General features: G+C 38.6%; 2 protein-coding genes across 21 annotated transcripts in view; both read right to left on the reverse strand.

Annotated features, from left to right (window-relative positions):
• The window catches only part of tfr2 (transferrin receptor 2), a 1,009,002-nt gene extending 1,005,248 nt beyond the window's left edge, over positions 1 to 3,754 (reverse strand). For 4 of the 11 annotated variants that reach the window (XR_015945682.1, XR_015522802.1, XM_087305632.1 and 1 more), the window contains exons 1-3: positions 3,724 to 3,754; positions 2,461 to 2,506; positions 130 to 343 (exon numbers count right to left, since the gene is read on the reverse strand). Coding sequence is in view for 6 of the 11 variants with exons in the window: in XM_087305626.1 (XP_087161752.1) it covers positions 130 to 343; positions 2,461 to 2,493 (247 nt within the window). In the remaining 5 variants the exon portion in view is untranslated. 11 annotated transcript variants of the gene reach the window in all.
• A 2,790-nt stretch (positions 3,755 to 6,544) lies between these two features.
• Positions 6,545 to 26,924, reverse strand: part of ctc1 (CTS telomere maintenance complex component 1) — a 50,167-nt gene continuing 29,787 nt past the window's right edge. For 5 of the 10 annotated variants that reach the window (XR_015522976.1, XR_015522975.1, XM_087306205.1 and 2 more), the window contains 9 exon segments: positions 22,763 to 22,809; positions 18,051 to 18,157; positions 17,811 to 17,970; positions 15,867 to 15,941; positions 12,845 to 13,007; positions 12,445 to 12,509; positions 11,219 to 11,375; positions 11,016 to 11,130; positions 6,545 to 6,831 (listed from right to left, as the gene is read on the reverse strand). Coding sequence is in view for 6 of the 10 variants with exons in the window: in XM_087306205.1 (XP_087162331.1) it covers positions 6,731 to 6,831; positions 11,016 to 11,130; positions 11,219 to 11,375; positions 12,445 to 12,509; positions 12,845 to 13,007; positions 15,867 to 15,941; positions 17,811 to 17,970; positions 18,051 to 18,157; positions 22,763 to 22,809 (990 nt within the window). In the remaining 4 variants the exon portion in view is untranslated. 10 annotated transcript variants of the gene reach the window in all.

The raw sequence follows: 26,924 nt of genomic DNA on the forward strand, positions 1-26,924 counted from the left end.
GCACTTACAGGACTAGTAAGTCAAATTGACTGCTTACATACACAACACCCTGAAACTGCTAAGTGAGATAGTGTGTGTTCGAGTGTGTGTCTGTGTGTGAGAGAGAAAGATTGCGTGTGTGTGTGTGACCTGTGGTGAAGATCAGCAGGCCGGTCAGTGTGAGGTAAACTGCTGCTTTCCTGCGGTTGACGTGCTGCTGCAGCATCAGTGCGGTGATGTCACTGTTGAGCGTGACATCTGACCCCTCCAGTGGCACCAGCTTCATCTCAATAGGAGGGGCTCTCCGCCTGACTCCGCCCCCTTCCTCAACGCCCTCATTAGCCTGAGCTCCGCCCCCTGCTGCCTACACGCACAGAACATCACAGGCAGCTGTCAATCACTGCATCATGTAACTGTCTATGAAACTAGTTTAAAATGAATATTCAGAGTTTATAGATCAGACTAATTAGCATTTATAAATGTCTGCCAACCACATGATCAGCGCTCCACATGTCATCCACACTCACTGACTGAGTAATTTTCAATTAAACTAGAGCTATAACACAGCTCAAATGTGTATGTAAAGGTGTCAAGTTGGAAAGGCAGTCTTTGCTTTATGTTCCTGTCAGTCCAATACAGCCTAGAGTCATTTAGAGATGAATGAATGAATGCATTAATTGTTGAGTAAGTGAATGAGTGAGTGAAGAATAAATGGATTGTTGAGTGAGTGAATGAGCAAGTAAATTTGTGAGAGAATGGATGAGTGACCAAGTGAGTGGATTAGTGAGTGAGTGAATGAATCAGTGCATGAATAAATGAACGAGTGAGTGAGTGAATGAGTGAGGAAATGCGTGAGTGAATGAGTGAATTAGTGAGTGAGTGAATGAGAGAGTGAATTAGTGAGTGAGTTAAGGAATTAGAGATTAATTGAAAGGATGAACAAATTAACAGGTGAGTGAATGAATGAATGAAGGAATGAATGAATAAATGAAGGAATGGTTGAGTTAGTGTGTAAGTCAATTAGTAAGTGAGTGAGTGAATGAGTGAGTAAATTAGTAAGTGACTAAAAGAATAAATGGATTAATGAACGAGTGAGTGTTAGTGAGTGAATGAGTGAATTAGTGAGTGAAAGAATTAATGGATTAATGAGCGAGTGAGTGTTAGTGAGTGAGTGAATGGGTGAGTGAACGAGTGAATAAGTGAATTAGTGAGTGAGTGAATTAGTGAGTGAATAAGTGAATTAGTGAGTGAATTAGTGAGTGAATAAGTGAATTAGTGAGTGAGTGAATTAGTGAGTGAGTGAATTAATTAGTGAGTGATTGAATGAGTGGGTGAAAGAATAAATGAGCCAGTTAGCAAGTCAGTGAGTGAATGAGTGAGTGAATAGGTGAGTGAATGAGTGAATTAGTGAGTGAGTGAAAGAATGAATGAATTAATGAGCAAGTGAGTGAGAGTTAGTGAGTGAGTGAAAGAGTCGATAGGTGAGTGAGTAAATGAGTGAATCAGTAAGTAAATGGGTGAGTGAAGGAGTGAATTAGTGACTAAGTGAATTTGTGACTAAGAAAAAGAATGAATGAATTATTAAGCAAGTGAGTGAGTGAGAGTTAGTGAGTGAATAAGTCAGTTAATAAGTGTGTGAGTAAATGAGTGTGTGAATGAGTGACTTAGTGAGTGAGTGAATTAGTGACTGAATTAGTGAGTGAGTGCAAAAATTAATGAATTAATGAGCAAGTGAGAGTTAGTAAGTGAGTGAATGGGTGGGTAAACAAGTGCGTGAATGAGTGAGTTAGTGATTGAGTGAACAAGTGAATTAGTGAGTGAATGAGTGAGTGAATTAGTGAGTGAATGGGTGAGTAAATAAGTGAATTAGTGAGTGAGTAAATGAGAGTGAATTAGTAAATTAGTGAATGAGTGAATTAGTGAGTGAGTGAGTGATTGAAAGTGAATTAGTGAATAAGTGAATTAGTGAGTGGATTAGAGAATAAGTGAGCGAATTAGTGAGTGGGTGAATGAGAGTAAATTATTTAATTAGTGAATGAGTGAATTAGTGAGTGAGTGAATAAAAGTGAAATAGTGAAGAGGCAATTAGTGAGTGAGTGAATGAGAGTGAATTAGTGAGTGAATTAGTGAATGAGTGAATTAGTGAGTGAGTGAAAGAATAAATGAATGAGTGATGAATGAAAGAGTGACTGGATGAATGAGAGGTTGAATGAGGTAGTGAGTGAATGCATCAATTAGTGATGGAGTGCGTGAATTAGAGAGAGTGAGTGAATGATTGAATAAGTGAAATAGTGAATGAATTAGTGAGTGAATAAGTGAATTAGTGAGTGAATTATGAAATGAATAAATAAGTAAGTTAGTGAATGAGTGAAAATGAATGTAATTAATAAACGAGTGAGTAAATGATTGAGTGAATGAATGAGTGAGAGTGATTGGATGAATAAATGAGTAAATAATTAAGTGAATGAACGCATGTCTTACCCCAGTAATCAGTCCTGTGACCGAGTCCATCATCCTTCAACACCTGCTATATACACACACACACACACACACACACACACACACACACACACACACACACACACGTAAATTCCCAGTGTGTGTTTCTGTGGATCAATGAAGATCAACAGAACTGACGCAACACTGAGTGGCACTGAGCTCATTTCCCATCATTCCCGGTGCCACTGCTGATGACGACATCATATCCTGTCTCTCTCTCTGCTCTTCTGTCTGTCTATCTCTGCTGGTCAGTGCAGATAAACCACTGGGACACACCCCTCTCTCTCTGACACACACACACACACACACATTCACTCTCACATATACACATGCACACATTCACCTACAGACAGACAAACAGACATACACACACACACACCATCATGTACTCACTCACTCACTCATACACCCTTATGTGCAAACACTCACTCCTTCGAAGACACATATGTTTTACACAGCGGATGCCCTTCCAGTTGCCATCACTGGGAAACACCCACACACACTCATTCCCACTCATACACTAAGGACAATTTAGTTTACCTGATTCCCCTATAGCGCATGTGTTTGGACTGTGGGGGAAACCAGAGCACCTGGAGGAAACCCACGCCAACACGGGGAGAACATGCAAACTCCACACAAAAACACCAATCTCCGCAGGGACTCGAACCAGAGACCTTCTTGCTGTGAGGCGGCAGCACTACCTACTGCGCCACCGCATCCCCCTTATGAATATTAATTGCATTAATTAATATTCATACAAACACAAACTAAACCCCTGCGGGCTTTGAGGATTTATTTACTCTCCTGTTGTGCATATTGATTTCTAAAACAAACACACACACACACACACACACACACACACACACACACACACACAGACAGAACCAAGGACACACACATACGCACACACATCTGCCTGAGCCAGAAGTGTGTGTGTTTGATAAGAGCCGTTAAAAAGAGCATATTCCAACAAGCACAACTGACATGACCAGATGAAACACAAATGAAAATGAAACACACACACACACACACACACACACACACAATCACAAACACAATTTGTCTGAAACACTGACAACTTTCAAACCTTAACAAGCACATAAAAAAAAAAACACACCAAACCTCACTGGAAGTTGAACACAAACAAACACAGCATCAGGACATCTTCACACCACCAGCGGTGACCGCAGCAGAGCACATGAAGAGGTGTGTGTGAGTGTGTGTGTGGAGACATGTGTGACATACCTCCAGTCCTGCCGGTGTCTGTCTGATCAATGACCAACCATCAAGCTCCGCCCCTGTGTGCTCATCTGTCCGTAGCTTCGCCCCTGTGTGCTCATCTGTCCGTAGCTCCGCCTCTGTGTGCTCATCTGTCCGTAGCTCCGCCTCTGTGTGCTCATCTGTCCATAGCTCCGCCTCTGTGTGCTCATCTGTCCGTGGCTCCACCCACTGACTGTCAGAAGCTCCGCCCATCAGTGATAATCTTTTAACCTCTTATTGGAAAACACCTGGAGTGTTACTGGAAGTAATTACAAGACTTTTAAACTTTAAAGACTTAAAAAAGACAAACATTTGATGTGTGTGTATTATATAAATTCATTAAATATGTAATACACACACACACACTGTACATAAAAACATGAAACTTTTTTTTGCATAGATATTTCAATCCACATGAAAATTGTGTGTGTCTGTGTAAATATGTATGTGTGTGTGTATATATATATATATATATATATATATATATATATATATATATATATATAAATATATACAATATATATATATATATATAAATATATACAATATCTAAATATACACATTTTATCAAATATATGCATGCACATGTGCATTTATATATATATATATATATATACATACTATAAATATACACAGTAAGCACATATGTCAAAACAAACTTTAACATTTGGATGTGAATTATCACTAAATACACATATATACTCACCGGCCACTTTATTAGGTACACCTTACTACTGCCGGGTTGGACCCGGTTGTCCAGTTTTGGTGAGTCTGTGTGAATTGTAGCCTCAGTTTCCTGTTCTTAGCTGACAGGAGCGGCACCCGGTGTGCTCTTCTGCTGCTGTAGCCCATCCGCCTCAAGGTTGGCCGTGTTGTGTGTTCAGAGATGCTCTTCTGCAGAGCTCGGTTGTAACGAGTGCTTATTTGAGTTACTGTTGCCTTTCTATCAGCTGGAACCAGTCTGGCCATTCTCCTCTGACCTCATCAACAAGGCATTTGCGCACACAGAACTGCCGCTCAATGGATATTTCCTCTTTGTCGGAGCATTCCCTGTAAACCCTAGAGATGGTTGTGCGTGAAAATCCCTGTAGATCAGCAGTTTCTGAAATACTCAGAGCAGCCCGTCTGGCAGCAACAACCATGCCACGTTCAAAGTCTCTTAAATCCCCTTTCTTCCCCATTCTGATGCTCAGTTTCAACTGCAGCAGATCCTCTTGACCATGTCTACATGCCTAAATGCAGTGAGCTGCTGCCATGTGATTGGCTGATTAGAAATTTACATTAGCAAGCAGTTAGACAGGTGTACCTAATAAAGTGGCCGGTGAATGTGTGTTTAAATATATAAATGATGAAACTATTAACTAAAACTAATAACTTTACTTTTTTAATCCGCTATATATATATATATATATATATATTATTTGCACTAAACAGCTCTACATGCTGAGCGCTCATTTGTCAGAAGCTCCACCCCTCTGTGATATTTAAACCCTTTATAGAGCACTGAAATACTCACTGGACAAATCTTGGAGCAGTCATGTGGGTATTACAAGACTTTTGAACTTTGAAGACTTAAAAAGTATAAAACAATCAATGTAAGTAGGTTCTGCGCCCAATAAATTAATGCTTAGGAGCTTCACCCACAGAGTGCTTGTTAGTCAGTAACTCCGCCCACAGAGTGCTGGTTTCTCTGTAGCTCCGCCTACTGAAAGATAATCTTTTAACCCTTAAAAGTATATACGGCCACACTCATTGATCCACTCATTGGTAAAAAAACCCTGCAATGTTAGAGGTTAATAGCGGCAACATTTTATTCATTCATTCATTTTCTTTTCGGCTTAGTCCCTTTATTAATCTGGGGTCGCCACAGCGGAATGAACCGCCAACTTATCCAGCATATGTTTCACACAGCGGATGCTCTTCCCACTGCAACCCATCACTGTGAAACACACATACACACTCATTCTCACACACATGCTATAGACAATTTAGCTTACCACATTCACCTATATTACATGGGTTTGGACTGTGGGGGACCTACGCCAACACGGGGAGAACAAGCAAACTCCACACAGAAATGACAACTGACCCAGCTGAGACTTGAACCAACGACCTTACTGTGGGGCAATTGTGCTGCTCACTGTGCCACCCCACGCCAACTTTTATGAACTTAAAAAAATAAAGTGTATTTAACATTAATAACGTTAATTAAGCTACCATATGATATCTCACCTGATCGTACAATAAAGGGTTAAGAGCTCCGCCCACTGAGTGCTGCTTTGTCAGAAGCTCCGCCCTTAACATTAGTATGTTAGCTTCTACTCTGCAATTGGTTAATGAGGAGACTTTTTAATGGTGACATATTCAGTGCAGGAGTGGCTCAGTGGTTAGTAAGAAGGTCACTGGTTTGAGCCCTGGCTGGGTCAGTTAGCGTTTCTGTGTGGAGTTTGCATGTTCTCCCCGTGTTGGCGTGGGTTTCCTCCGGGTGCTCCGGTTTTCTCCACAGTCCAAACACATGCGCTATGGGGGAACTGATCAACTAAACTGGCCGTAGTGTATGAGTCTGTGTGGGAATGAGTTTGTTTCCCAGTGCTGGGTTGCAGCTGAAAGGCCATTCAATGTGTAAAACATATGCTGGAATAGTTGTTGATTCACTCCACTGTGGTGACCTCTAATAAATAAGGGGACTTAGACGAAGGAAAAGGAATGAATGAATGAATATTCAGCGCATTAAACATGTATAATAAGAAACACAATTAATAGTCAATTAAAAATTAAACACTATTAATAAGTCGATGAAAAGTCATTAACAAAGTATAATGGAGTTTATTTCTGTTTGTGAGCAACAGCTGCAGTATAAAGTATTAAGGCACAAAAATCTGTAGTTTCAAACATAATCCAGTGAACAACATCAGACAGAGAGCAGCGCTTCAGTCCGTCTGCATGGGGAGTGTGTGTCAGTGAGTGTTTTAGCTTATGTATGTGTGTGTGTTCAGCGTGTGTGTATGTGTTGACATTGTAACTGTAGTGCAGGTGGGAATTTGCAGATGAATTCTGTTTGTCCTCGATGAACTTTCCTCAGCTGAGATTTTCCTGAAACACACACACACACACATTAATATTTTATGTGTGATAGTTTTATTTTTTTTAGTAAAGAATAAACATTAAAAAGTGATTTAAAGGGTCACGAAACATCAGAACACAGAACACACCAGAACACACTGTATACTGTTCTATATCTGCACAACTCTGGTTTCACTCATTGCCATATGCCATAATGTGATTGTATTGTATTGTTTACTATTTTTTTTTCATTACATATATTTTTACATTACATTTTATGTGTAATTGTATTTATTGTAAATTCTTTCTTAAAAACTCAACTTTTTGTATTAACATTATATGTTAGGCACCGAGCATCTGAGAGCAGAGCGTGAGCAGCGCGTATGTCGAGCAGTAGCAGCACGCAGGCGTTTGCCTTTCACACCAGCTGCGTCTGCAGCGCGCAGCTCTTTGGCAGGTGCTGCAGAGATCAACATATCTCTGTCTATTCTATCTAGTTACCCATGTCTCTCTATATACAAATACACTTTTTAAACTTTTCATCTGCACCAAGGCCCCTCCTATGCTGTTTCTTTAACCGGCAAATGTTTATTTTACAAATTTTATAGATCAAATAGTGCTGTATGCTTCTCAAGCTAACTTATATGAGAAGTGTCTACAGTCATGGGACAATCGCCTGTGATATCATGTCATTTGTTTTTTTATTATCAGGTTGCTGTAGACCTAGTTATAATCATATTTATACAATATAGTTATAATGATATTTATACATGATGAAACTAGTGTTGCTTTATCCGCTTCAGTGATGTCCAGCGGCAGAATAACAGCTCGTTAATTCCTGCTCGTGCAGAGGATGAGACGGACAAAAGTAACTAATGCATGCCATTCTTTTACTTATTTTCGTGTTGTCAGATTCACAGTGCAAACAGCTCCCGGTAGGAATAACTCGAGTGAACATAAAACAAAGCCGAGTAAAACTTTCTTCCTCTGCTCAGCTGCACAGAACACAGCGAGCTAACATCATTCAGCATGTGTCGAACTACACTACCCACAATACACTTCGCCATGGACTACAAATCCCGTAAATATTCTATTTCCCCTCTCCTGCAACACTAGTGTGCAACTTAAGCAAAACTGATACTAAAATTGTTTTACATTTGGTTTTGTAGTTCGGGCCTAAATAAATGTTTGTTGCCGTTTTTAATCGATTTAAGTTCATTTGATTGACTATATATGAACCATTTGACATTATTAACGCATTTATTGGGTAAAATTGCTACTTTTTACTGTCATTCAATGTGTTTTGGTCATTATCAATGCGCTGTCACTTTAATTGAGCATGAGCAGCGCGTCAAAAATAGACCCAGCGCCGAAACTATCGCTGCACTGCTGCTTCGGCGACGCTCACGCCTCGCTCTGACGCGCTGCTGCTGCGTGCGGTATGAAAGCTCTAATCTGTTAACATGGACGCCGAAAACACACGCGCTGCTTACGCGCCGCTGACGCTTGCGGTGTGAAACAGGCGTAACAAGCAAAAATTGTTTGTTTTTGCCTTATTTCCAGTGTTATTTCGAATTTTTGAAGCTGCGTTGCAGAGATTAGATCCTTGTGTGTATTCCAGCGTGTAGACTGGATGTCTGTACCAGCGAGTACAACGTGATGTTCTTGAGTGTGCAGCATTAATTCATGAGAAAGACTTGCCTCAAAGCAATCAGCGCGCTCTATTGTGTATGCGCTGCAACTTCATTAATATGCATGATCGCTTCGAAGACTGTCTTTACCTGCTACAATGTTCAGACGGCAGAGAGACGCCAGGTTGTGTTGCCAAAACAAGTGGAAGAAGAAGAATTGTTTGGAAATACGGGTCATCAGTGTTGTGTTTCCGTCTATGTGTTTGTTTTTCTCCCTTTTCTCACTAGTTTGTCCTAATCAAGGGCAAGCTGAGGGGGCGTTTTTTTTGCCTAACTGTCCAAATGTATCTTTCTTTGTTTCTAAATGCTGCCTCCTATGATCTGTCTCCCCCGAAAAGTGTGATGTTTTCTGTATGGTCTGGGGGGTCCAATTTCGTGACAATAAAGGCTTGATTGATTGATTGACTGATTGATAAATGTGCTGCAGTGAAGGTTTTGTTTTCATTTCCCTGCTATGAGAGCGCAGCTGGACTCACATGTGGATTACAGTGGTCTGCTAACACGCGACAGAAATACGTTTGTGAGGAACATTGTTTCACCCGAGAGCTTTTCTCATCTGGTAATGGTGAAATCTGGATTTGCCGCTCGTCTCCTTTTAATAAAGACGCGGCTCCAGTTGGTGTTGATTGTCCCGGCTCTACAGGTTTGGTCAGTGTGTGATCAGCGCTCTTTGTTTGTTTATTCAGAGGCAAAGTTAGTTTGTGTCGTCAGCAGAACTCTTTCAGTGTTTAAAGACAGACCTTGGTCAGAATGATCTAGTGACTCAGTTTACAGTATGTTAACATCACTACACTATTATGAGCTGAAAGATCTGCTGTAAATGCTGCTCTCCCAGTGTAAACATGTAAACACCGCGATCAAACTATTACCGTTGTGTAGGATTTTCACCGCATTTTGTGACAGGATAGACTAAACGGACACGGCTTTCTGACGATACATTACCTACCGAGCACATCAAAGTTACAGAGAAATGTGGAGGGGTTTTTTCTCCCATTCGCCGTGCGGCATCAAACACTTCATTAAAACTACACTCTTTCAGCAGTTCCTCATATGCATTATCTCCTTTGTCACGGGGGGCATAAAGGAAATGTATCTGAATGAAAGTGTGTACTGTATGGCAGGGGTTTCCAAATTTTTCAGCTCGCGACCCCCAAAATGACAATGCCAGTGACTTGTGACCCCCAATATCCTCTGAGGTGGTTATAAATACAGAGACCTTGCATGCAATGGCGCACACACAGCAATAGACCCAAGTCTGTTCTTCGTTTAATTTTTAAATGTATGTCAGTGCTGTAAATGGGCCAGAAAGTCATCTGACGCTATTGCTGTGTCTCAATGTAATTACCCCAGGGGTCGCAATCCAATAGAACAATAAGCTACTATAGTAACTATAAACGACTATTTTTCCTCTTCAGTAGGTTGTGAATAAAATATGGTAAATCTTATGGTTCAATAAAAATAAATAGATTTTTGGAAGTCACCAGGCAACCCCTCTTCATTGTCCCGCGACTCCTCTGGGAGTCCTGACCCCCACTTTGAGAACCACTGCTGTATGGTGTTGTTTCGTTTTGTAAGCTGTGCATTGCTTTATTTAAGTGGTGTAATTGTGACATCTAGTGGCGGAAAATGTCATTGCGCCATTCTTTAGAACAACCGGATGTTTAAAAAGTCATAGAAGACGAGACTGTGATCGCCATGCAGAGACGCGTTGTTGTTTGCTTTCAGCCCTTGTGATAGAAACGACTGAAAGTTTTATTTTAAAAACATCTGCAATACTTCCTTTGGGTTAAATTGATTAAGGAGGGTCAGTATTGACATGTTTAATGCTTGATGTTCTGTTTTAAATGCTAACAAGCTTTCATATAGATGCACGTCATTAAAGTGCCTGGATTGTTTATTTAGCTGTTTGATATCAGTTTAAATATGTCAGTTTATGTTTACAAATGTGAAAGATGCATATTATTTGTGATATTTCGTAATCACTTTGTAATTTTTACCCTTGGTATTTTTCCTTTTTAGTTTTACAAGCAAATCAAGTAAAAGTGCTTCGCATTTGCAAGAAGAAAGTGTGATGGTGCTTTATTTCTGTTAACTATCTGTCAAGCTTTGGTTCAGAACACCATTGCCAGGGCAGAATAAAGTGAAAGTGCCAAACTGCAGTTAAAGTCCACAAATTAATCATTTGGCATATAATGTGATTACTGATGTCCATGTAAACAGTCACTGTCTCTCTCCTTTGCGTCTATGTGTTTGTTTTGCCTCTGTGTAAATCAGCGCGTGCCCAAACTGAAACTCCCATTTTTATGCAAAACCCTTCCCTCTTTCCCTCCCCGACACTCCCACCTAAACAGAGTTGGACACGCCCACTCTCCTGACTTTATTCCAACTAGAAGTGTGAAAACACCCTGCTGAGACAGGAGGGTTTCGTGGCCCTTTAATGTGTATGCATATATATATATATATATATATATATATATATATATATATGTGTGTGTGTGTGTGTGTGTGTGTGTGTGTGTTTACCTGTTTTCTGAGCTCGTCGGCGGCAGGTGACGTGAATCTGTCGACACACGCTGACGCTGGAGCACAAACAGCTCAGATACTGAACTATAGAGTCATCTGGGGAATCATCACACGTCTAACACACACACACACACACACACACACTCAGTTGAATTTTCTTGAAGAACACATCACACACTCCTGGTGTAGAGTGGAGGTCTCACCATGGTGCGTCCCCGTGTGTACACCTTCACGTGACCTTTGACCCTGACGAGTCTCTGAAGCCCCTCCCACTGAACCGCGTTCAACATCAGCAGACCACACACACTTTCAGACGAGAACCAGACGTGAGCTTCACCTGTGCCGTCCTCCAGCACCACCCTACACACACACACACACACACACACACACACACACACACACACACAAAAACACAAACAAAGAGAGAAAGACAGACACACACACATTGTGTAATTTATTAACGTTTACCCATCATCCTTATAGGTCCCCACAGTGACCAGTCCCAATGTGAACAGGCGCGCGCACACAAACACACAAAATATACACACACATACAAGTCAAACACACATCAATATACAGTAATACACATATAGAAATGCACGCACACACACACAGACACACACACAAACACACACACACAAACATAAACATAGAAATGCACACACACACAAAATATACACTAATCACACACACAAACCACTCACTAACAAACACACACACACACACACATGCATTAATATACAGTAATATACAGACAGAAATGCACACACAGACACACACACACACACACACACAAAATATACACACACATACACAAGTCATACACATTAATATACAGTAATATACATATAGAAATACACACACAAAATACACACACACAAAATACACACACACACACACAAACCCCTCACTAACACCCACAAGTCAAATACACACACACACACACACACACGTTAATATACAGTAATATACATATAGAAAGGCACACACACACACACACACACATCACTCCCTAACACACATACACAAACAACTCAAATACACACTTATATACAGATAGAAATGCACACACACAAAATATACACTAATCACACACAAATCACTCACTAACACACACGTCAAACACACACACACACACATTAATATACATGTAGAAATGCACACACACACACACACGTTAATATACAGTAATATACATATAGGAATGCACACACACATGCACACGCACACGCACACACACACACACATACAACTCAAACACACACTATTATACACATAGAAATGCACACACACAAATTACACACTAATCACACACACAGGCCATTCACTAACACACACACGTCAAACACACACACACACACACACACTAATATACTTATAGAAATGCACATACACACAAAAAATACACACTCTACACACACACACTCACTTGGCCTCGGCCTGAAACACTGCACTGGTTGAGTCACATGGCGGGTGAGTTCGGCCACAGGTCGTCTATAAGGACGAGAAGGTCACGGGGTCAAAGCACAACATACAAACACACACACACACACACACACACACACAACCCACCAATGAGAAGAAGGGGCGGGGCATGTCAGACACAAGAGAGCGTTTGATTGGTCAGAAGATTTGATGAGACACAGAAGCATGAGGAGACAGCAGAAGTGCTACACTGCAGGCGTTATATCAGACTTATATCTGCCTAATGTGAATTTATTAACATCCTAACAGACGCAGACGAACATCTAAAACACTTTATTTTCATTTCACGGGGGCTTACACTGGTGTTACTGTAGTGCGCTACACACAGCACTGCTCATCAGTACCTGTGTGAAGATGCTGCCGCAGAGAGAGCAGATCCACTGCAGACGCAGAGACAACACACACACCACATGACCTTTGACCTGAGCCACAAGGCACTGCTGCGACCCGACCGACGTCCAGGAGCCCAGGAGCATCATGGGAGGAGGAGGAGCTGCTGCTGCGGGCCTACAGTGAGAGTAAAAGACAGCTCAAAACCATTAAGACAATATAAAGTATAGAGGAGCGGCTGATGGGCTTATTATTACTGCACTGCACTATTAACCACACATTACACTGCAGGCATTCAGCAGTTTGGTGATGTTTTTAGGTGGCACAGTGGTTATCACTGTGGCCTCACAGCAAAAAGATTGCTCGTTTGAGCTTTGGCTGGGTCAGTTGGTGTTTCTGTGTGGAGTTTGCATGTTCTCCCCATGTTGGCGTGGGTTTCCTCCGGGTGCTCTGGCTTCAGTCCAAACACATGCGCTATAGGGGAATTGATCAACTCAATTGTACGTAGTATGAGTGTGTGTGTGTATGTATTTGTTGTTTCCCAGTACTGGGTTGCAGCCGGAAGGGCATTTGCTGCGTAAAGGGATTCAGTCAAAGGAAAATTAATAAATGAATGATGTCATTGTTATTATTTATTATTAATTATTATCATCATCATTGTTATATTATTATGATTATAATTATTATTATACAATTATTACCATCATAATTACAATCATCATTATTATTATTATTAGGGCTGGGTGATAACATCATTAGCCCCTTTCACACAGTGATACCGGTAAATATCTGGAAAATTTCCGGAACGACTTTACCGGTATATTTAAAAAAGCGCTGTTCACACAGGCGAGGACGTTACGGAAATTTTCTGGAAAAGAGCATTCACACATCCATTCCAAAATACCGGTAAATTCTGACATCATTCACCACAAATGAGCTCTAAACGGCTGCGCTTGTGTTTGTAAACATTTGACTACATCACAAACTCTGTGGATGATCAATATTGTAAACAACTTTCGCAGGATCACTTTCGCATGTCGAGATGTTCATAATATGTACGTGTGCAGGCGCTCACAGGCTGTTTCACAGGCACACGAACGTAAACAAACAACGGCTTATCATAAGCATCTCATCGATGATTATTTACACAGTTGGCATTAAGAAGAACATATAAACGTGATCTGACTAACTTCTAGCAGCTAAATGTGTCTAGAAAAATATTCAAAGGCTTTAATTCTCACAAATCGCGCGGACGTAAATGCGTCTGACTGTTGTGATTGGCTAAAGCAGACGTCTCACGTCAGCACGTTCTAGACGTGCACGCGCTTATTACGGGAATCTTCCTTCTGCATTCATACAGCGCAGCATTCCGGCAAATTGCCGGTAATGTTACAACTTCTCTTTCCGGAAAATAGCCAGAACGAATTTACCGGTATTTTCAAAAAGGACCTGTTCACACATACAACCTTTCAGGAAAATTGCCAGCAATTTTCCGGAAAGGTCTGTATGTGTGAAAGGGGCTAGTGTCTGTATTTATTGAGCGAGCACCATTGTCAATAACATTATAAAAAAAGTTCTGTATGTAGTTTCGGTATGAACACTGTAGTTTTATTAAAATGTGACTGCTGAGCACACACAGAAAGCAATGCCCGTAAGCTTAGGGTGTAAGTTTTACACGAAATTTCACAACTTGCGTGATGCACACATGATCATAAATTATAATATTCCTAAATGCATTGTAATATTTTTTCAATAATTATTGATAATGAATGATGTGAAACATTATATTGTGATAATTTTTTGTTCTTTTGCAATGTCTTCCAGCCCTAAATATTATTATTATTTTATTATTATTATTTTATTATTATTATTATTATTATTATTTCATTATTATTATTATTATTATTTCATTATTATCATTATTATTATTTTATTATTTCATTATTATTATTATTATTATTATTTTATTTCATTATTGTTATTATTATTATTTTATTATTATTAATTCATTATTATTATTTTATTATTTAATTGTTATTATTTTTATTAGTAGTAGTATTATTATTTTATTATTTCATTATAATTATTATTATTATTATTATTATTATTTCATCATCATCATTAGTATCAGTATTATTATTTCATCTTTTTTTCATTTTAAATCTCATAATTTTATGTGATGCAGTGTTTCAATTTAATTAATGCAGTGATTAATTTAATCTACTTTATTAGCATTAAAGTCAGCATGAAATGAAAACTAATTATATTTTCTTCACTAAATATTTGAAAAAATAAGTCATTTATTATAAACTAATGAATGAAACTTAAACATTTAAAAATGAAAATAAATTAAAAACAAAAATCTATTAAAATTAATATGTAAATTAAGTTAACACAATAATGCACAATAATCAGACAATGAATGATAAATTAATAATGTAACTGCTTAAAAAAACAATATTAAAATTATCAGATTAATCAATAATAATAAACTTATAACATTCATTTATTCACTTATTCATTTTCCTTCAGCTTAGTCTCTTTATTAATCAGGGGTCACCACAGTGGAATGAACCGGCAAGTTATCCAGCATATGTTTTACAAAGCGAATGCCCTTCCAGCTGCAACCCAGTACTGGGAAACAACTGTACATACACAACACTCATAGACTATGGCCAATTTAGTCCCCTATAGCGCATGTGTTTGGACTGTGGGGGAAACCGGAGCACCCGGAGGAAACCCACACCAACATGGGGGGAACATGCAAACTCCACACAGAAACAGCAACCGACCCAGCCAAGGCTCGAACCAGCGACCTTCTTGCTGTGAGGCCACAGTGCTAACCACTAAGCCACCGTGCTGCCCCTAAACTTATAACATACAAAAATGAATGCAGAAAAAAATAATCACAATAGCTCATTTATATTTGACGTTGCATTTAAAGTCAAAGTTCAGTTCCACATCCTGTTTGTTTGCTGGAGGAGTTTCAGGTCAAGAGAATAAACAAACACAGGTGTGTGTGTAAACGAGACTCACCCTGAACACACTGACCTCAGACCAGTGACGCTCACATAACTGATGGGCAGAGAGCGGCAGTACACGTTACACGCTCTGAAACACACACACACACACGCACGCACGCACACACACACACGATTTTGTGACATTTATTTCTCAATACATTGGGCATAATTTGCTATAATTCTGGTGTTTTACTGTGAAATACACAAAAATATTGTGAAATGTGTCTGTTTTTGAGCTCAATCTTTTGAAATATTGAGTGACTGATAAACTGCTTATTGCTTTGAAGAAATAATGGTTACTTTTAAAAACAAAATGAAAGTGCATTAAAATAAGACAAGTGGTTTGGACAATTGGTGGAAAAAAATTCTGAACTTCTGGACAATTTGTAAACAGCTCAAGTCAGATGTTTGCTGCTAAATATGTATTGCATATGTAAATCAATTTGTGCCTAGAACTGTACAACAATCCAGAACACAGCGATTGTTTCCGACGATCAGATGTTTTATAATAATGAAATAAAATGCAGTGCAATAAGATACAATAAAATGCAAATAAACAAATAAAAATGCAATAACAAAAATAAAATACAATAAAATAAACTAATACAAAGCAATAAAATCAAATACATTGCAAAGCAATGCAATAAAATGCAATCCAAAAAATGCAATGCAATAAAATTAAATGCAATGCAACACAAATAAATGAAATAAAATGCAACAAAATAAATTGCAACAAATTAAATTGCAATAAAATAAAATAAAATAAATGAATATGCAACAAAATAAAATGCAATAAAATGCCATGCAATAAAATAAAATAAATTAGAATGCAATGCAATGCAAAATATGAAATACAGTAAAATCAAATGCAATGCGATGCAATAAAATTGAACATAACTCAATACAATTAAATCAAATAAAGTGCAACAAAATAAAATGCAACCAATGCAAAAAAATTCAATCAAATAAAATGCAATGCAGTCCAATAAAATAAAATGCAACTAATTAAATTGAAACCGCACTGAACTGAACTAAACTGAACATCAAATTTACAAAAACTATGTTAAGCTGCTTTGATACAATCTACCTTGTAAAAGCACTAGAGAAAAAAACAAAATAACTGAATTGATTTGAATAGAGTTCAATTATATCAAAATAAAATGGAATAAACTCATATAAATGAAAATAAAATGCAATAAATTCATATCAAATAAAAATGCAATAAATTCATATCGAATAAAAATACTATAAATTAATATAAAATAAAAATACAATAAATTAATATAATATAAAATAAAATAAATAGCAATAAATTCATATAAAATAAAACAAAATGCAATAAATTCATATAAAATAAAATAAAATGCAATACATTCATATGAAATAAAAATGCAATAAATTAATATAAAATAAAATAAAATGCAAAAAAATCATATAAAAAATAAAATAAAATGCAATAAATTCATATAAAATAAAATGCAATAAATTCATATATAAAAAAAATAAAATGTAATAAATTCATATAAAATAAAATGCAATAGATTAATATAAAATAAAATAAATTCATTTATAATGAAAATCCAATAAATTAATATAAAATAAAAAGGCAATAAATTGATATAAAATAAAATAAAGTGCAATACATTCATATGCAATAAACTAAAATAAAATGCAATAAAATAATATGCAATGTAATACAATTAAATTAAATATAATTTAATACAAGTAAATGAAATAAAATACAACACAATCGATGCTATAAATTTCACTCAAACATAAGGCAATCCTATGAAAAAAATTGCAACAAACTAAAATGCAATGAAATAAAATTAAATGAAATGAAGTAAACTTGCAGGGATTTTTTTTGGGCATTTGCAGCCTAAAATAACTACATTTGTGACAGACTTTCTCAACACTTTTGCAAAAGCAGGTCTCAGCAGCAGCAGAGCAGACTGACCTGGAGACTTTGCGCTGGACATGGTGAACCTGCAGTGCAGCTCCGGTGATCAGACCCAGTGTGTATAAACCACAGGACAGATCCAGATACACGTGAACCATCAGCCCGGGACACTCAGCGTCCTGCACCGTCAGACGCACCCTCAGATCCTCCTGCGTGTCTGCACATTCACACACACATTCACACACATCACTCACTGACCCTCATCCTGTAGACAGGTGTTCGGAGGCGGGGCCAAACCTGCAGTAGGTGACACTGATGTAATCTTGGGTTGTGCTTCGTTGTCCTCCTGCAGTGTGATTCGCTGAGAAATGATTCCATGAAAGGAGACGACCTCAGGGGCGGAGCTGAGGAAATAAAGACAGTATATCAATTTTCACATGAGCAAATCTCTTTCAGTCACACAGAGCTGATGTAGATTGGGTTGTTATGAATGGGTTATCTGCACAGAAGTGTTGTTCAGCCACTGAAATCTCCCGCTGACAGATTTATTTGACTATTGTCTGTTTAATAAGGTCCTTTTACAGCATCGATAATGTCGATTTATATTTAGTTTCACAACAGAACATCAGTAAATAGCGCTATTCCCCTAGCCTGCTTTACTGAGCTGAAGTTGGGCTTTTAGTCACACTGGGTCATTTCTAAACAACCTGTGACGCTCCCGATATTGTTCACCGCTACTCTGAGTATTCAGTCTGAAACAGCATGTCAGTATGGCTCAGTAATAAGAGTAATTCCTGCACGCCACCGGCCAAACACTTAGCACACAGTAGTGGCTTTAGGACAAAGTGTGTGTGAGAGAGAGAGCAGCGATCCTTGCATGCATGAAATATTGCACATCATGACAAGATTTACTCGCTACTGTAAGAGTTGAGATATTGCAAATATTTTTGATGTCTTTGACAATTCAAACATGAGCTGAAAACAGAGACTGTTGACTCCACAACCCAGCAGGTGGGAATGCAGGAAAGACCAGTTCCTGCTGCATTTGCATCTGAGTCTGCTGAAACTCGGCTTCAACCACCCCAACTCACACATATGGTCATTTCAATGTTTAAATGTTCTAGATTAACCAAAGTGACTTTATTTATCATGTTTGATATCATTTGAAATGTCTCAGTGCGACTGGTATAATGGTCTCATTCTCTCAGAAATAGACATAATCAAAACAATAAATATATAACTTCAGGCATCTTTTAAACCACTGTGAAGGGTGTGACTTTCCCACAGGCAGCACTAAATGTGAATGCCTTTTGTTATGCACACACCCCTTTCCTTGAGGGAATTCTTGGATTACTTAAGGTAAGGTTTGAGAAATGCTCAGCACGATTCTGCTTACCCAGATCAGCCCGTAACGGAGCATACGCTCCACGTTATGTATATTTTGAAGTCAGGAATGCATCATTTAATCTTGGGTTTATCTTTGATAACTTGATGTCTTGTATTGATCGTTTATGAATTGACTGATTGAATTGGCTCAATACACATTAACCTGACTAATAAATTGTTATGTTTTGAATTATTTAAACGGAGTTCGTGCTATTATCTCTAGTAAATTGTGTTAATTTCATAACACCACGAGCCCCTGTACAGGTTAGTAGCGGACTAGAACACGGTAGACGGAGCATTGCGGCACGCTATCTCGCGCTGTCTCTAGAGCTCCGACTAACACATTGGCATTAATTCATGTATACTTAGGCTGTAAAAGGATATCTAAGGGGATAGTCCTTCACCTGTTAAACTTATAATACTATTTAGATAGTATAGTGATTATTCAAAGTTACTAATAGTTTAAGTACGACTGGTCTGCTTAATTCTATAGTAATGATCACTATATGAGTAAATAGCTCTGTTTGATTTAGGAGGTAGCAGACCTATGGGGACCGCATAAAAAATATCCTAATCTGAGTAAGTAGGGTTCTGCCGTTTGAGGATAGCGGTCAATCGCCACTGTTTAGTGACCAAGACTGACATGCTTGTGCTTAAGAAATTAATACTCGGCCGGTACAAGATTCAGGATGTTATAAAGAACGAGAATAACATAAAATGATGAACCGAAGAGAATATTCAATCATAATCTAAACTAATGTGAAAGGAAACAAAATAACCTTCTCAATGTTTTATAATTGGAGTCAGATAAAACGAGGATAAATATATTAATATTCTAAACCACCTCATACTAAAATTGGAGTCAGATATGAGTTAAGTTTAATATAGTTTATATGTTGATCATTGTGCACTGGAAAGACCGAACATGCAGTGAACCTTCATCCACCAGTGGATACCGTCATTGGACCAACTGGCTGGACCCTACACTACACAACTGAAGCGTGCTAGATAAAATACAGTTGTTCATTGGGAATTGTAGTATTATAAAGTTTTCATCAGACCCCTAGTTTTTCATGATTCCACAATCGCTGAATCAACTCACAAATCAACAAAAAGTTGCACATTTTATTGATCCTGCAAAAATCATAATTAAAATAATCGCCAAAATGTAAATAATCTCATAAAACATCCAATTCCAGACCATACGATCAAATCTTAGTTATTTCAGTTTGTATTTAAGTGTAAAAGTTGACTTATAGACGTTGCATACGCAGCGCACGCAATGTATCGAGTGTCTCTCGAAAAATGACGTCTCACCTGCACCTTCACAATCATTACATTACATGGAAGTGGGGGATTGTTTTGCAGATTCGGATGAAGTGTGAGTGATTTACATGTGAAGGCAATGCAAAGGCATAACGCACGAATTGGTCTTTTTGTGCATTTGACGCGCTTCAGACTGCAACAGAAAGTGTGAAACATCTAACAAACGGAGCAGCGGAACAGACAGAACAGCAAGCAGCTTACAACTGAGACTGATTCAAGGATGACGACCGCTGGACGTGACCAAATTGAAGGACATTTAGAGGGATTGACTCGGGCTGATGAACACTTAACACACCACACACAGACTCTTCCATACCCTCACTGCACACCATCAATATATAGCATGCACTGCACTTTAACCAATCCAAACTTGAAACAATACTGCCTACAACAACTATGTGGACACCTGTTCATCGTACATATCGCTGTCCATTTCACATTGTCCTGTTTTTGGGCCCTATCATACACCCGGCGCAGTGTGGCGCAGTGTGGCGCAAGGCGTGGCGCAGTAGTCTTTTGGTAGTTTCAGCTTGGCGTAAGAGTGGTTTTGAGGCGTTGCGCTACGCTGTTTAAATAGCAAATGCATTAGTGCTCATATGTGCGCCCATAGGCGATCTGGTCTAAAAAGTAAGGTGTTCTGAGGCGGACCGCTGGCGCGTTGCTATTTTGAGAAACTATAATAGATTTTTCATTAGACCAAAACTAACCCGGTCTAAACTCCAGCGCAGAGTTGCACCTCGCTTACACACTGCTTAATACACACAAGAGAGCAATAGGCAAATATCTTTACATATGAAAACATTTAAATATTAAGGACATATATAGGATATAATAAGAATAGATATTGGATATAAATATAAAAGATTAAAATATTACAAAACATATTATTTTCTAGCCTACATAAATATGAAAAATCACTGCTTTTATGTCTTCTTCATCTCGGGAGGCTTTTTCAGTTCATTCATAACAATCTGCTTTTGTATAATGTTATTATTATTAGCAGTATTATTTATTATATCCATATTTATATTTGTTTTAATAAAAACAAGCTTAGATTTGTCCACCTGTCAGGTTTTAGACCATATGGGGCACAGCATGTGTTTTAGGATATAACTCAGGTTTTTGAGCACATTTTGTTATTATTGTTCATTTATTCGTTTGCTGGAAATTAGAACTGAATTTAGAAATAGCTTTGAAATAAATCTTTGCGCTTAACAAACTAAATGAATTATTTATAGACTAATTGATGTCTGTGCGTAAAGGTTTCCCTATCCAAGAGCAAATGTGAAAGTAGATCCATTATCTCTCATTCTCACGCAGGAGATGCTCTGTTTAACTGTTTTCTGTGAACTGTTTGCTTGTGAAATGCTCAGTTTTTCCACTTAGTCTTACTTTACGTCCTGTAAATAGTGAATGCGCGCTTGGCGCGACGCAGCTGGCTCTTAAAGGGAATGGGAGATGAGACTCTAATTGGTTTATTCTCAAAACACACCTATAACTCATTAAGAAAATTAACTCAACCCTTTTAGGCAGATTTCCCGTCCTTAAATTAGCAAAAATGCGTTCTGACACACCCTGAAAGTGTTTGCGCCCTGCGTTTTGCGCTCTGCGCATGGACCGTCAAAATAGAGCCCTTAGTATTTGCACTGTCTGGAGCAGCACCTAAGCTTTTCACTCATTATAGCACACGTGCTGCTGATGATGTGACAATAAAAGTGATTTAATTTGATCCCAGCATAAAAGACCTTCATCATTCCCTGTCGATTCGACATGACCTTAACATGCATCACAGCGCATTCTTTGCAAAACTCTGCTCATAAAACTAACCTGTCTAAAAGTAAACCTGGGGCGAGGCAGTGCCACAGTAGGTAGTGCTGTCGCTTCACAGCAAGACGGTCGCTGGTTCGAACCTCGGCTCAGTTGGCGTTTCTGTGTGGATGATCTACCTGCCTTAGTGTGGGTTTCCTCCGGGTGCTCCGGTTTCCCCCACAGTCCAAACACATGCGGTACAGGTGAACTGGGTAGGCTAAATTGTCCGTAGTGTATGAGTGTGTGTGTGGATGTTTCCCAGAGATGGGTTGCAGCTGGAAGGGCATCCGCTGCGTAAAAACTTGCTGGATAAGTTGGCGGTTCATTCTGCTGTGGCGACCCTGGATTAATAAAGGGACTAAGCCGACAAGAAAATGAATGAATGAAAGCAAACCTGTGTCAGTGTGGACATGTTGTGGACGCGTGTGGAACTAAGTCAGGTCTGCTAAACGAGTAAATAAACACAGAGTGCAGATCATTAATATTACCTGCTGTGCAGAACTTCAGACACAGACATGAGCGCAGGAGCAGCAGCCTGAAGACACACACACACACACACACACACACACACACACACACACACACACACACACACACATGCACACACACACAAACACGCACGCACACACACCCTCAGATTAAATACAGCTCATTACAGCTAAAACATGTTTATTACCAGAAATAAAATTAAACATTCAGTGACACTGACGGTTGAAAGTAAATAAATAATATGTATTTCAGCTAGTTTGGCAAGAATATATTTGTTATTTAGTTTAACATGATATACTAAAATGACGAAACGAAACAAAACGAAGAAACATAATAAAAAAAAAAACAATGACAAAACAAAACTTTACATGTGTATGCATGTGTGTGTGTGTATGCGTGTGTGTGTGTGGGCATAGAGTCTGTTGTGGGGGGTATCAGATCACGGTTGATCCGTAATTCGTACACGTGTGACCTGCAGATTAACAATTTTTTTTTCTTTACTAAATTGGTAAGGATCACAGAGAGATCGTCTCTCGTTTCATTCAAATCACATGTATGAAAGCATTTAGGATTTACTGTCAAATATCATGAAGAAAGAAGTTGTGGTGGGTAATTGGGGATGTACTGGCTTTCTTAGGGTGCTTTCACACCTACACTTTTGTTTGGGAACCTGTCTCGTTTGCCCAGTTAGCGCGGTTCGTTTGGCATATGTGAACAGGGCAATCGCGCTCTGTTCCGCGCCAAAGTAATCGCTCCGAGATCGCTTGAATGAGGTGGTCTCGGCTCGATTGAAACGAACCCTGGAGCGGTTCGATTGCAGTGAGAAAGCGATCCGATCCGAGCGCGGTTATATCACAGTGTTTATGGATATGTAATAGGCTTACGGCTATATGAAGAGAGAATTATGAGTAGTGCGGGAAGTTTCGCGAGTCTCCAGATGCCCGCAAACGAGTGATGATCTCCCGGTAATCTCGCGTCTCTCTCCCGGTCCTCAAATAGGCATCGTCGCGCACCCTTCTCACCCCTCCCCACCGCATCTCTCCTCAGACACATCGCGTGCACCCTGTCAATCACCACCAAACCACCACCACTCCTGACAGCTGAGCGGGACGCTGCAAAATAAACCCTGACCCTGACCAATGTGAGGAGAGTTTACTCACACGTGACTTGTTTTAGCTCTTTTGGTCCGATTAGAAACTTTGCAGTGTAAAAGCGACCCGCTCCAAGAGCAAAAAGCAACAATATAACAATTGTAATCTCTGTTTCAGAACAACTGAATCCATTCACAGGTGTGAAAGCACCCTTAGGTTATTATAGGTGTTTTCTGTCACTATGGATTTGCTCTTCAGTGTTTGGACTCTCACTAGTGTTTATTAACCACACTGAACTGAGCTAAACTAAACTAAACTTAAACTCTGAAAACGGAACTACACTGTTTCAATTTACTATTATCTTCTATGCATACCTGTCAACATTGATTGGGATGTGAAAATAAGGGATTTGCCCACCATAATACGGGATTCCCCCGACCCCCTTTAAAAAATCCCCAAATTACTAATTATGCTCATTTGGAGCTGTTGTCGTTGTAAATAAACAGTTAAATGGTCAGTGATATGTTTTATTATTATTTAGAAAAGGAAAAATAAGTAGTATATATTAGCAGCAAATACATTAGCAAACAGTTCAGCTTATTAAAATTAATAGCTAATATAATGAAATAGAATCAAATCCCATAAGCCGTTTCTTCACTTTATAACTTACACAATCTGATTAAAGACCAACAAATTAATTATTTATTTAGATTTTTTTTGTTTGATTACATTTAATAACAGGTGTCACTAAAAATGCACACATCTAACGTTATAATGAAAGCATTCGTCTGCTTTTATAACTGTTCATGCTCATTTAGGACGAAGTTACTTGTGTTTGAAAAAAAAAACTCACCAAGATCGACATCTTTAGATATTATTATTATTAATTACTGTATGTGTATATCTGTTTAAATACGCACCCAAAACCCAGACTTTTGCTCTGCTTCAAATTGCGTGTACTGAATCCGTTTGGGAAACAGCGTCTATTTATCACTTTGGAGCGCGTCAGCTGACAGTCACGCACCTCTATATGACTGTTTAGAGGATTGCATATGAAGGGGCGACGACACCTGTAATGAAAATGAAGGGAATCCTGCCGTTTTTATGTTTATTTTAAAGTGTTTTCATGCCTAAACAAAAGGAAAGCACAGAACAGACTCGCATTTAAGAGCAAGGGGTCTCCCCTGGTGGTTCGACGGTACGGGTTGCGTATAGGTAGGCTCGATAAACACCTTTAATGTTTATTTGCCACCCTTCAGAGAAAGACTGAAAATACGGGAAAAATACGAGAAAATCCCTTTATCATGATCATAGCGGGACAGAACTGTAAAATACAGGAGAATCCCGGGAAAAACAGGAGGGTTGACAGGTATGCTTCTACGTGAAGCTGCTTTGACACGATTTACATTGTAAAAGCGCTATACAAATAAAGGTGACTTGAATTGAATACTTGTTTAGCCTGCATTGATGCATTCAGTGTAAGCTGGACGATCAACCATTAAAAGATCAGGATCTCAACACCCACGCAACATACATTATAAAAGATGCTGATTTGCATATGTTTATTAATCCTTCCCATCGCTGCATTCAAATCTGAAAACGCAAAACTCAAGAGAGAGATTTAGCTTTTAGTCTTTTGAGTTAGTTAAGAAGTTACACAAAGTAAAATAACACAGCAGTACTGGGAGACCAGTTTATAGTTTAGATCAGTGGTTCTCAAACTTTTTTCATTAAGTTACAGCTCAGAAAAAAAATTGTCTCTCCAAGTACCACCAAAATGAGCAGTATTGAAATACAGTAGCGTAGTAGGCCCAATAAAGCAGCTACAACTCTGCACAGTTTAAAAAACGTGGCAGATTACCTCAGAAATAATATATAATATTATATGCATAATTTTTTTGATAAATTTTGAAATGTGTGTAGCATGTACATGACATATAAGGAAGCCTGCGTATCACAGTTTGAGAACCACTGGTTTAGATCAAATCACTGATGATCACTTAAAGATTAAAATCACCATTGTTTGCATTTAACATGACGCTCAAAGATGAAAGCTGTTGGCAGCCATTACATTATTTCACCAGTAGGTGGCGACAAGCAGCCATCAAAAATATGCCACTGAATAATTCTTCAAGAATGATCATCTAGCAGTGAAACATGAAGCTTTATGAGTGAATAACTGAATCATTTATTGGAAATGAGACTGAAAATGAATATGAATTGTACAGATTATAATGTTGGATTTCTACATTTAGCGTTATCAGCAACAGCAGGAGTAACAGTGAATTTTTCACAGCACTGAATATTGTATTATTTATTTTATTCAGCTGATTATGTTTTCATTTGAGATTTAATAAATTACAGCTTTTAAGTTCTGCTTGTTTAATTCAAAAGTGTCTCACAGTACTGTTTTTGTACTAAACGAAACGCAAATGACATTTGTCTCCTCGTCTTTTTGGCTGATCCGAAAAATGATTCAATCCGTGACTAAAGAACAATAATGTGATCCGAACCGTGAGATCTACATTTACATTTAGTCATTTAGCAGACGCTTGTATCCAAAGCGACTTACAAATGAGGACAAGAAAGCAATTTACACAACTATAAGAGCAACATTGAAGAAGTGCTGTAGGCAAGTTTCACCTATGTAAAGAAAGTGTAAGAAGCAAAGCATTAGTAATTTTTTAATATATTTTTTTTGTAGTACAGCTAGCAGTGGAGCCAGAGAGGCAATTGCAGATTTGTAAGGAAAGTGGAGGCTAAATAGTTGAGTTTTTAGTGGTTTCTTGAAGACAGCGAGTGACTCTGCTGTTCTGATGCAGTTAGGGAGTTCATTCCACCAACTGGGCAGATTGAATGTGAGAGTTCGGGAAAGTGATTTCTTCCCTCTTTGGGATGGAACCACGAGGCGACGTTCATTCACAGAACGCAAGTTTCTGGAGGACACATACATCTGCAGAAGTGAGAGCAGATAAGAAGGAGCAAAGCCAGAAGTTGCTTTGTAGGCAAACATCAGAGCTTTGAATTTGATGCGAGCAGCAACTGGCAGCCAGTGCAAACGGATGAGCAG

The sequence above is a fragment of the Danio rerio genome, chromosome 23 (genome assembly GCF_052040795.2).
Source record: "Danio rerio strain M-AB ecotype USA chromosome 23, GRCz13ab, whole genome shotgun sequence".
Lineage (NCBI taxonomy): Eukaryota > Metazoa > Chordata > Actinopteri > Cypriniformes > Danionidae > Danio > Danio rerio.